Below are 12,623 nucleotides of genomic sequence, written 5' to 3'. Positions count from 1 at the left end.
AATACATGTACGTGCAGACTTCAAGAATACACAACACAGTTAAAGGGCCAGTCAACAGGCTGCGACACGTGGAGGAAAAGCCCGTGCATTTTACGGCGTGTGACCAACCTGTGTATGCGCGCCTTGACATCAACTCGGCGATCAGCAACCTGACGCAGCACGCAGCTCGTTCACTGGTTTAAAACAGGTCTAAACAAAGAGTAATGAAGTTAATGTCACCGATCGTCGAGTTGACGTCACCGCGCGTATAAAGAGGTTGATAACGCGCCGTAAAATTGCGTGGGCTTTTCCTGCACGTTTCGGAGCCTGTTGACTGGTTAAAGATGCACAGGTGTGGTTATGAGCGCTATCTAACAAGTACTTATACTTAGTGCCCGATGTTTAATGCAAAAGACGTGGAATGACAAGAAAATGAGCCTAATTCAAATATTTATAGACCTCTCGGCTCCCTTGCTGCTCAGTACAATGGGAGATAGAAAGGGGAGACAAAAATGTTATGTGGGCCGATGAGGATAAAAAGTCAGTTTGATGATGATGATGATGACAATTAAAGATTCTTTGAAGGAGACGTTATCTTAAAAAAATTTACTCTATGAGCCACCTATTCCATGGAAGTTGTGGATGAGACAGCAGCTGATGAAGGAAGGGACGTACTTTCTTATTAGAGCATTGCGAAAGATCGAAGTCTAGAATGGTGCTTCTAAAAAGTTGTTTTTATTGGGTAGAACTATGTTAGAGGGACGCTGCTGTCTTCTACGCACACAAGAAGTGCGCTTATAAGGTCCTATGAAATCAGTTGAAAAAGGTAAACAATGACGCCTTGCTGAAGGCGTTACTGTAAGACGCTGCCCCATGGATACGTAGGGACTACATTAAGGGACACTAAAGGCAACTATTTAGTCGACGTCGATTGTTCAAATAGCGGTTCAGAAACCTCGTAGTGTCACTTTTTTGCCAAGGAAAGGCCTATTTTGAAATAAAGTCAGGTTCGAGTAGTCCACATCGGGTTTGCGCACTTCAAATTACCCGTCTGAATAAGCGGACCAACCGGACCAACTCACGTCAATGTGGCAGTGCAAAACGTTGCCCTACTTCACTGCACTAGTAGCAGCAGACCGAAAGCAGCGGGAGCCACAGCAGCAACAACGATCCATTTCCCGCCATTGGCTTCGAGATTGCAGGCGTTTCTTGTTTCAACTGCACCCCGCTGAATGGCACCACCTGTCCCGTGTAACGACGCGAAAATTGAATTTTCAACCACTCGCGCTATTCCCTATAGTATCGTCTAGCGGTTCTTTTTTCCATGAATCAAACAGAAACAAACAAGCAGCATTTTATTGCGTCTCTAGATGCACAAAAGTTTCTTTATTTAACGCAGTTAGATCGATTTCTACTGATTAATTGGAGGCGGTCCATCTGATGTCATCGGGATCATTTTGAAAATGTCCTACAGTGGCGCTTGTGTTCTTGTGCATTTACCTTAATTTCTCGGTAAGTATGGGACACTGTTGTAGATAATATAGTTATTTTAGATTTCATACATTGAGGTTTCACGATGACGTAAATTGTTATTTGACTTTAGTGTCCCTTTAAGCATGTGACGCATATGAAGACGTGCCATTGCATAGTGTTATTTGTGATGTGTTTTTGTTATTTAAAACACGTCACCGCAATGAAATCATTCTAATGCCGTATTTACACTTTGTATCATAGTACTACACGTTGTATCGCGTCCATGAGTATTGTTCATGAAGCAGGTACAGTTATGTTGTTTGCTATACGTCTCTTTGTTCTACTGCTCTATTTGTATATTGTTCTTCTAACTTCTTGTTCATTTATTCTGCTCTAAATGCACTAAATTTGCTAAAAGCTTCAATTCCCAAACTGATGCCAGGTACGCGGGCCCTCAGACACTCTCAAGTGGTTTTTTAGCCGCTTTTTGCCTGAGGAACCCGCAACTTGTTGAAAGAAAAATGTGCAACTAAACATTGGCTGATTGAAGGAATAAAAAACAGGCTACATACGACATATTACGATGGACAGACATATGGTTATACTAGCCGTGGCAAGTTAATGCATAGGATAAGTTTCAGGCGTGGCCACCAAGGCTTGCGCCGCCTTGATCCGGCAGTATGAAGGGTGCTTTGCGTCTAGAATCGCAAGAAGAACACGTACAGAGAAAGTTTAACGCAAATACAGATTCTAGAGTTGTAGATACCAAATGCACTAGATAACAAATGGTTAGGTCATATAGTAAAGGAAGCTGAATAGATTTGAGTAGCCGGGCTTGATCAACGTGCATTATACTTAAGTGCGTCTGTGTTGCTGCTATTTGCCCGCGTCTAAATGAAGCTGGCGTGGCTATAGACTAAAACAACTTTGCAACGCAACATCTTAGCCACGAAGCTACCATAGATGGTGTGTGAAGCATAGCCGGCTATAATTTGTGGTTGGTTCAATGCGCTGATAGTGAGATGAAAAAATTCGCTAAAGTATGGATCACAGTGCCCGTAGATAGTAGAATGGCAGCAGACGTAATGAAATACTTTGTTTACCATTCTGCAGGTTCCATTTGCCTTAGTGGTGGTTTTCGTCAGCGGATTTTGGAACGCCTTGGGTGAAGCCGCTTTTCAGAGGGCGCTAGAATATACTAAGCTGCCTTTGGAGAAGGTGCGTACTTTGGTAGTATACCTGTCACAACGAACAAAAATGACCAAGTTGATTTAAAAATTAATTGGTCATTGCTTTGCTACTTGACCTCAACATCGCATGTTGTAGGCAGTATATTTCTGAAACAATGATGTGGAATTGTGCAGTTAGTGGCATAGATCATTACCAAGAAGATGATCTGACACTCAACACTGATTCGACCAATGGGAATCAAACGCTGTTGTGGCGCATTGTAAAAACAGGCAACAGTACGCCCGTGTCAACACTTAAAAAACATTTCGTTCAAAATCTGATCCCTTTGACACAAATATGTTAGCATTAGGAATTCACAACACGTTGGATGAAATTATAGAGGCTCAACGCACGGCGCAGATCTCTCGCCTCTCGGTCACCCGGGCGGGTCGGGAGATTTTGGCACGTGCCGGAATTTCTACAATACTCCAGGAAGAGCGGATGACTTCTCTTGACTCCGCCGTTAGACAGGCACTCGTAGTTTATCCTATTCCTAGGAATATGCACCCTCAATTTAACGTCGCAAGGAGAAGGGCTAGAGCCAAGAAAATTTTGGAGCAGGTGCACTCGAAGTCGGGATCGTCGACCTTCACGGACGCTGCGCGTGCGGATAGGAATCGTTATGTGGCCGTTGCGGTCTCTGAGCGAGGTACAGTAATGTCGGCATGCTCTGTCAAGGCAACCTCCCCAGCAATAGCTGAACAGGTATCCATCGCACTAGGGCTTTTGGATTCATCCCGTGTTCAGATCTATTCTGATTCCCGTTCGGCGGTTAGAGCCTTTGCCTCTGGCAGGGTCTCCCCACCTGTTGCTAGAATTCTCAGAGGTAGGACCATCACTCCACACGAGATCATTTGGTTCCCGGCCCATATGGGCTCCACGATCGGCGGCATCACCAACTCCAACGAATTGGCCCACGCCCGGGCGCGAGGACTTGCCTTCCGCGCGGGGCTTCACGGCCCTGGCACGTTGGACCGCTCCGCCCCGCCCGGGGCCGATCCTCTGGATGGGGGTGCGGCTGATCGAGGGTCGCGGGACGTTCTAGCGACATTTAACGAAGTCACTTCACATTATCGTTTGAGTCGTAGGGTCTTTCCTCCACCCCATTCGCATCTTACCAGAGGACAAGAAGTCACGCTCAGACTACTACAGACAGGGGTTTACCCCTGCCCAGCTAATGTATCTATTTATATGGATATATCTCCTGACTGCCCGGACTGTGGGTGTGTGTGTACATTTGAGCACATGATGTGGGACTGCCCCCACATACCCAAGGAACTCAAGGCGCAAATCATCCCAAGACAAGGGTTTTATTCCGCCATCAAAAGTACGGATCGTCACCGTCAGCTTCGGGCAATCCAAGGGGCCCACGATGCCGCAGGCAGGTACTCCCTGCCTGTTCCAACGTGGGAGCGGCCCGCAGGGGCGTCGGGGTAAAACCCGGCTCTCCTCCCTCGGTGTACAATAAAGTTATCTATCTATCTATCTATCTATTGACACAAATAAAACCTTTAGAGCATCTATAGTTTGAATTCATTCATGTCTTTGAGAACAGGCACATATTTACGTTGGAAACATTTGATGCGCCGGCTGGCTCACATTGGCAGTTGTCGGTGGCATGTCCTTTCTATTCTGCTGATTAATATTTGTACGTGATTTCAGTGTCGGCGTCGTTGGCTCTGATCGAAAAAGCAGCGTGGTCTGTGATCACGAAACTGATAAAGGTGCAAATAAAATAAATAATGAAAAATATGTCTGAGTGAGGATAAAACCCAGGCCTTCGGCGCGACAGAACGGTGCTCAATCACAGAGTGAGGTCATTACTTTTAACTGCAAGTTAAAAAAACAGTAAACTGATGTCATGGGGTGAAACGAGTCTCCTACGCATATAATATTGCGTGACAGAATCGTAGGATCACGTGAGGCATCAAAACATGTGTACGTACAATGAGTGGAGGTTCTGAAGGTCTATCCATAACCAAACCCGCAAGCATTGGAGCGATAAGCTGAAGTTGTACCTGAGCGAAAACCAGAGTTCTGCGACAAATGGTGCCGAAATCAGATGGGGCAACCAGTGACTCCCAACGACGTGGACAATGAGTGACGCTGATCAGGAGTTTCCACTAGAAACCGCAGCCACAGTAACCTAATCCTCATTGCAACGACACCCAGGAAAGCAGCGAGCTTAACCGACTACATTAAAAGCAAGCAAGGCGTGGTCCCAACGAGACATGAACCACTTTAAAGCTAAACGCGCTGCGGGACGAACGCAAAAAGGAAAGTTATGGATGAGGCACCCTCATAGATGAAAGCGACTGCAACGGACGAATGATGTTCAGCAAGGTTATAGACAAGCTCGGCGAAAGCCGTGACGAGCTTCGCAAGATCAGTGCCGAAATTGAGGACGTGATCTCGGTCGAAGAACTGCAGAAAAAGTGTGATTTGTGAGCACAATATAATGGCCAGGCACTTGAGACCCTGACATACCAATGTTGCTGTCTTGAAGATCTCAGCCTCTGCAACTAGAGGCAGACCTCTACTTCGACTACGATCAGGACGTCGCCTGCACTAACCATAGCTTTGTCTCAGAACTTTGGACCGCGTATCCTTACGCTGACAATCAAGCCATTTCATGGGGACATGTATCGATGGATATTGTTTTGGCAGCGGTTCGACTAAGCTGTCCACACGCAACCATTTATGACCATGGCAGATAAATCTCATAAATAATAAATCGCAGGTACGATTGCCGGATTGTTAAAGAGAATACCATGCTACGAGAGTGCCATCCAGCTGCTAAAGCAGAGGTTTGGGTACAAAAACAGGATCGTACTGCAGCGCTTCAGAGAACTTCGTGAACTGCCACGAGTTACACATTCATCGCATACGAGGGGGCTGCGCAAGCTTTACGACGCAGTTCAGCTAAATGTTCACTGCCTCTACGTCCTGCAAGTCTCAGAAGTTTTTCAGCGATGCTCTATGACATCATGCTTCAATCCTTGCCACAAGCGATTGTCATTTCGTTCCACCGCCATAGACGTTTCCAGGAAGAAGAAGAAAGATTGTAAACATCTGCTTCAGCGGAGGTACCAACAACGTTTTTTGAGAAACTTGAGAAGCTTTTACGATATGCACAGATAGAGATAAAAACAAAAGGGCAGTGTACTTCATCAACGTCCTCTACCAAAGGTATCGAGAACCACGAAAAACATGTGACGTCGGCATCAGTCCTACATGCATCGGAATAATCGAAGCAAGCAGGCTACGAATGCTTCTTTTGCAAGTCGACAGAACATGAAACCGGGGGATGCAGCGTAAGCATGGCCATACCAGAAAAAAAAAGAAACGTGTGCCTCATTTTATGTGTTGCTATCAGTGTACAACGAAGGGCCACCGAGGTCTGGCGGAGGTTGGTGTGCGCGACATGCAAAAGTAGGCATGCTGCAACGATGTGCGACCCAGATTATTGCAGGAAAAGAGGCGAGAAGCCCCTGCCTTCAGGGGCTGACCAAGCCACTGAAAGCAGAGGGTTCCGGGTGGACTGCCGTTAAATGTTGTCAACTTGACAAAACCGTCACTTTAGAGAACTTTCGTTCTTGATTGTTTTACCAAGACGTTATATATCAGAGACAACATCGACGGAAGCAGTGAACGCTTGTTTACTAAAGTTGGCCTGGTGGGGCGCTTGGGACTGAATATTATTACACATACTTGTTCATCGGTAAACACGTTTGCGTCTGACTACACCTGTCGTATGAAAACTTGGAATGTCGTCAAGGTTCGAGCCAGTTTGACAACAACGAGCGCATTGAAGCCAAATCCAAGCCTGTAGTTTGCCACGACATCCCAATCTTGGATCTAGAATGCACTTTCGCCAGGTGGTCTAAATTTCCGGAGCCCTCCACTACGGCGTCTCTCATAATCATATAGTGGTTTTGGGACGTTAAACTCCACATATCAATCAATCAATGCACTTTCGCTGCCAAACTACGTAGGAAAAATTACCGGCTGGCAGACTAGCAAAATGCGCCTCGACAGTGCGGCGAGAAAGGCCTGCTCACAGGATATGACCAACTGCGGAAGGTTGTGAGCGGCAATAATACGCAGCAGGAAAGTGCAAGGATTGGTCGTGGTCAAGAGTACTCTCGAATAGACATTGCAAGGTCCTGTCACAAAAGCGAGCTCCGTAAACAGAACATCTGAAGTTATGATTAGCGTACTAGGAGTGCAAGCGACTGAAGTTAGAGCATTAGAGCAATACATATGGAAATCATCTTAACTGTGGAATGCCGAGGACGTCACACCAAATAAAAGTATTCACAGACCGGGAAACTCCTTGCCTCTTTTCCAGAGCAAGGTTAGAAAGATTGGAAAACGGTACCAAGTATCCGTTCAATGTGAAGACAAGGATACCGAGCTACTTCATGACAACTGTAGAGTCGCGGTTACTCACTCGCAAGATACGAAGCTGAACATGAAATTTTTCCGACGAGAGGATTTAGCTACTACAAAAACAAGAAGTTTTAAGTCGGTGAGACCATAATTCTCGACCTTCTGAACGCGACTGAGTTATTAGGGCCACTACTCCATGCTGAAGAGCTACATAAGAAATCATGGAGTTCGTGCCTGTTTAATCATATTATAAGGTGGCAGTCTTCTAAAGGCTATCACAAAAGCCTTATTGTTTGGAACTAGATGTGACCGCATTCGATATCCTGGAGGAGGTCGAAGATAGCAGACGACGGAGAAGTGATTGTGAGCTGCTGTGATTGTGAGCAACCAGTGAGTGCCAAGAAGAGCGTGCAGCACGATCATCATTGTGTACTGTTCAGTGTTCCATTGTCGCCATTAAATTAATTCTGTTGGTTGTTTCGCAGCTCCCGTCTTTTTGGCAGCGCTTTATTTATGCAAGACCATCATCACCAAGAAAAACATCAACAAAGTGAACATCAGCGCCGGTTCACGGTTGCACTATGCAAAGTATGGTGAGCCAAACTACATGAAAATAGTCACTCAGGTGGAGCAATCGCCAGTCAGGTCTGCCAGGCCAACCTTGACTACGGCAACATCCCTGCTACCACCACCAACTACAACAGTAACAACAACTTGGAGACATTTTTAACCATCATCACCAACAAAAAACATCCACAAAGTGAGCATCAGCGCAGGTTCATGGTTGCTCTATAGACATATAGTGGCGCTTCGTTGATATTCAAAGAGAAAAGCTCGGACATAGTGGGCACAGTGCAACTGTGTTTGGAGAAAGCATATTAGGATAGTTTGAAACAGCCATTTCAACGCATAGAGCTGTTTATTTCATTGCTGCATAGTTGGCGCTTGCACCGAGATCCGAAGCCGGCTTAGCGATTGAGAAGGTGATGCGCATGGAGCCTACTGTCGCGTTCTTGTACCTATGGCGAAGCTCAAGCGCACTAAAAGTTAATAAATATAGCTCATGATCTTTCAATTTTAAAAGTTTTCTACTTGAGTGGCATGGTGATTGCACCTTTGTGCAGCATTGTGTGTTTCGCTACACCTGTGGCCTTGTCCGACTTGAGGAACGAAATCCTTGGCGTTTGGTGAAACGGTGATTGTAAACAAAGAATGACGACTTCTATTAAAAGGCGGGAAAAGTGAACCAGTACATCGCAACTATTTGTTAAGTATCATGTCTTCACTTACATCGTTGTCTGACAAGACTCGAAGCTGAAAGTCATCTCATTCTCAGACAATTACAATGATTGACAGTGAAGCGCTTGAAAAATAAAATGGTGATGTTTAAGGCAAGAAGGAGGAAGTGACATGATGACAGAGCGACACACACCCAATCACCTACACCACAATTTTTATTTATATCGAGATTGCTGTAGCACTAGATAGAGTAATGCAGAAAATTGTGCGAGTTTCATGCAAGTCATGTACCACTACTTTTTCCCGCAGGAAGTTCTATCAAAATGCGAAGATTCCATCGGCCAAACAAAGGAAAGAAGTCCTGGAATTTTCATTCAACCTTACGATGACTGGTGGCCCAGTAAAGGGGTCGTGAGGTTCGAAAACTTCAGCGCGTCCTATCGCCCAGAAATTGGCGAAGACACGCTCAAGGGTATCTCCTTTGTAGCAGAGGCGGGAAAGAAGGTACGCCCCTATCGAAACGTGCCACCTACGGATCTTGTGTCTCGTGGAAACAAGGCTTGTAACTAGGCCTTGCTAAAGTTCTCTACTGAAACGTCTGTTGTATTAGTGGGTAAAAATTCACTGAATCATTTCGGCATGCAACTCTAAAGAACATATCCGTGCTTTCGTAACCATTTTGTGTGTATCAGTGTTCGTAAACTACGAGGTTTGTAGAGGCACACGCCCTAGAGTGAGGCTTCTGGCTTGAGATGTAACTTATGTGCAGCTATGTATGCAGCTATGTATGTTCAAGCCTGCGAATTTAATTTTCTGCTTATGAAATGTGACCCCAAGTATAGAGAAACAGGTCGGTTATCTTGTGAATCGGCGACGCTACAGAGACACAGGAACGATGATGTGAGCCAAATTTCTCTAAAGTTTCTGATTTCATTCGCGTTTGCAGTTGGCTGTGGTGGGGAGGACTGGGGCCGGAAAGTCATCGCTGGTCCTAGCGCTTCTTCGCATGATTCAGCGCATGTCGGGAGCAATCACCATTGACGGAATTGACATAAACGCGGTTCCACTGAAACGCCTTCGTACTGCAATCAGCGTCATCCCGCAGGTGAGCGAGAAGAAGTAATGCTTGCACATTCCCTCTTCAACTGCACGCGGATCTGTAGTGAGGCATTGTACACCCTATCGCTCACAAGAATGCTTTTTGTCGCATCAACATGCTTATCGCCTTGTTGATTGATTGACATGTGGGGTATAACGTCCTTGTGACGTAGTGGAGGGCTCCGAAAATTTTGCCCACCTATTGCTTTCTTGAAGTCACTAGAATGAAGGTTACGGCGGAATGGCGTTTGTTTCAGGATGTACATCTGAAAAAAAATCGCAGGCTTACTTGCCAGTGGAGAAATACTCGAGAAACATTACATTAGTAGCAAAGTGGAATATCTCTACGGCTGTTAATTTGAACAATATTGCTCGCCTCTCAGATGTGAAACTGATGAAACTATAGGGGCATTTTTCAGTGAGTGAGCACCTACTTTTGCGGGCATACTTGAAGTAACATTCTCATTATAAAATAGTCTTCATTGCGTTCTCATATTTTCGGTGTTGCTAAGTGGAAATACTTCCGAAAATTCATTGTGTTTTGACTTCTTTAGCTTGCATTGTTGTCAGCATTTATTGCAGCATGATTAGCAGTACACCTAAGTAGACAATCTTAAATTGTTTTGGTGTACGCGAAGTGACGTTTACCCAACCTGAATATGCACTATGCCTTATACTGGCCCATTTTACTTTGATGCATATTTTTATATAATGTTCACACTGCCTTACTTCTGCATTTTTGCTGTATTTTAATATTCATCCCATTTTGTAGTCCCCCTAAGGTAATAATTAAGTGATAAAAGTTACCTCACCTTCCTCTGTCAATATCTATTCGCTGCTGAATGTAAGGTCCCCCAAGTCTCACCAAGCTGTTCTTGGCAGCTTTTTGTCTAGGGGAACCCAAAACGTTTTTTTTGTGTGAAAGATAAAGTTTGAGGTTTCAAGTTTCAATTTCATGGCGCTCTTTAAGCATTCGTTGAGGCTTTCGAAGCTTCCTACTAGCACAGTGACAACAGCTTTTTGCTGCTGTGGAAGTGAATTTCCTTTTTAGCCTGAGCCACTTTCTTTTTAGAGTTCCTTAGACCAAGGTAATCAATGATATTCAACTAAACCAGTCGACACAATGAAATTAATTTTCTTTTAGGACTATTCCATGTTTACTGGGACGTTGCGAGAAAATTTGGATCCCCAAGGCTTGCACTCAGATGAGGTTCTCTGGAGCGTTCTTCGAAGCGTCCACCTAAGCGAATTTGTCGAAAAGTCACCTGAGGGTCTTTCATTCTGCGTGTCGCAAAAAGGAGAAAACCTGAGGTTAGTAGAAAGTGCGTTCTCCTATCGAAAAATTTTCTGTGCGCTTTGTAATGATGCTTGGAAATAAAATAGATAAAGCAAACTGTAGTTCGCCTCCATATTTCTGAATATATTCTGGAAGCAAGGGGATTCAAGATTAGCCGAATATGTAATCATGGCAATTGTATTACCAATCATGGGAATCAAATGTTATTATGTTTTGAAAAAAAAAATGTTTGTTCTCTCACATGACGTTAAAAAAGTATTCGCGCTTTTATATAGCGCCCACCACTCACATTCAAGGTAATGAAAAATCAGTGAATATCGTAGACGTTACCAAATACCCAATCAATTTCACCTGAAGTTAATTGCTATAAGTAGGGCTGAACGTCTATTAAGAGTATATTTGAAGTAAATCATTTGGATTATTGTTATTTTAAGATCAATATCGATAATATACATATATACATCTTGGTACTGACGGGAAGATATCCTTTCTAAAAAACAAGAAAACAAACATGTCTGATCACTCCACTGCAAGAATCGATTAAAAAAGACAGGGATACGCGTTTCCAGAGTAGTAGTTGAGTTTTTATTCAACAGATGAGTCCATGGTTAAAAGAAACAGTTGCGTGCAGTGCCTATCCAGATTTCATTGTCCTGGAAAAGCATAGTGACTTAGATTTGTACTAAGACTACTGTTTATTGGAAGTTGTGATTACTCTTGACAAACTAGAGCAATGCATGAACCTTGTTTTCATGTTCACTTTTAGTTAGGATGCCCACCTTAAGAAAAGTGTTCATTCGAATGTTTCCTATAAAAGTGGTCCGTACTGTACCTTGATGAATAGGAGCTTGCAGGATGCGTGGTGGTGTTTGGTGCGCTTATAGCACTGTTTTATGTGGACACGCCTACGTTGATCATAGTGCGTAACTTGTTCTCAAAGTACTATTCGTAAATAAGCACTATTTGTAAATAAACCATTGATGTAGAAGAAGTACATAGTAATATAAACGCGGAAACAGCGTGCGGTGAGTACCGCACAAAGATGGCATCAACACGCACACAATCACTGACTGGCGACAGCGCTCGTGGAGTGCGTCTCCATTGGAGGAAAGGAACGGCAAGGTGTGCATGGTCTAGCAATTGGGTAACCTACATTACTGATCAGGCATACACTGCCACACAGCGCTTCAGAAACGCGAAATACGAAGCTTGTAGCTTCAGCTGTGACTATACCAAGGTGTTCCGCTGCCCGCTGACGTGTCTATCGCTACACCAAAACACCTAATAGCTCGATGTTCACCCGTCGGCGTCGTCGACTTTTTATGGCACTTGATAAAGCAGTTTAGTAGACAGCTGGAAAGCACCGTTGGTGCATGTTCAAGCACCACTACGCTTTAAATGAAGTAGCGCATTCTGACATGACGCCAAAAAGCCGAGCGCACAACTGGGCAGTTACGCAATCAAATCACCACTAACGCTGCCTTGGACTTACAGCCTCTGTCGTTGCATACACTTCATTGAAACAAAATGGGAATGAGAATCAGGAAGCCTCGCTTTGCTGCGCTGACACTGCCGAAGCATTCTCTGATAGCGCTCGTTAGTAATATGATGCAGTACTTCAAGACAGTGTTCTTAGACAACGACAGCGCCTTTTGAAACCAAAATTATTATTAGATGTAAGGGTGTGGGATATATAAGGCGTGTTTGTGAGCCTTAAAGCACGTTGGCGGTAGTGCAGTGGGTAGAGCGCCCGGTGTCTATTCATTGGGGACAGAGATTGTTGGTTCGACTCCTATATCATCCAAATCAACGAAACTTTTTTTATCATTTTTTTGGGATCAGCATATCAACGACAGATTTCGTTCACCAAATTATGCCAGTGAAGTCGTGGTGAACCCCGGCATAGAACACCTTG

General features: G+C 44.5%; 1 protein-coding gene across 1 annotated transcript in view; it reads left to right on the top strand.

Annotated features, from left to right (window-relative positions):
- LOC119173770 (multidrug resistance protein mrp-7) overlaps positions 1 to 12,623 on the top strand; it is a 79,441-nt gene that overhangs the window by 64,926 nt on the left and 1,892 nt on the right. The window contains exons 16-19 of the mRNA XM_075884931.1: positions 2,566 to 2,670; positions 8,623 to 8,817; positions 9,260 to 9,418; positions 10,556 to 10,722. Of these exons, the coding sequence (XP_075741046.1) occupies positions 2,566 to 2,670; positions 8,623 to 8,817; positions 9,260 to 9,418; positions 10,556 to 10,722 (626 nt within the window). The remainder of the gene's footprint in view (positions 1 to 2,565; positions 2,671 to 8,622; positions 8,818 to 9,259; positions 9,419 to 10,555; positions 10,723 to 12,623) is intronic.

Source organism: Rhipicephalus microplus, unplaced genomic scaffold (assembly GCF_043290135.1).
Source record: "Rhipicephalus microplus isolate Deutch F79 unplaced genomic scaffold, USDA_Rmic scaffold_56, whole genome shotgun sequence".
NCBI lineage: Eukaryota > Metazoa > Arthropoda > Arachnida > Ixodida > Ixodidae > Rhipicephalus > Rhipicephalus microplus.
The sequence above is the reverse complement of the archived record's forward strand: the minus strand, read 5'-3'. Positions and strand labels throughout refer to the sequence as shown.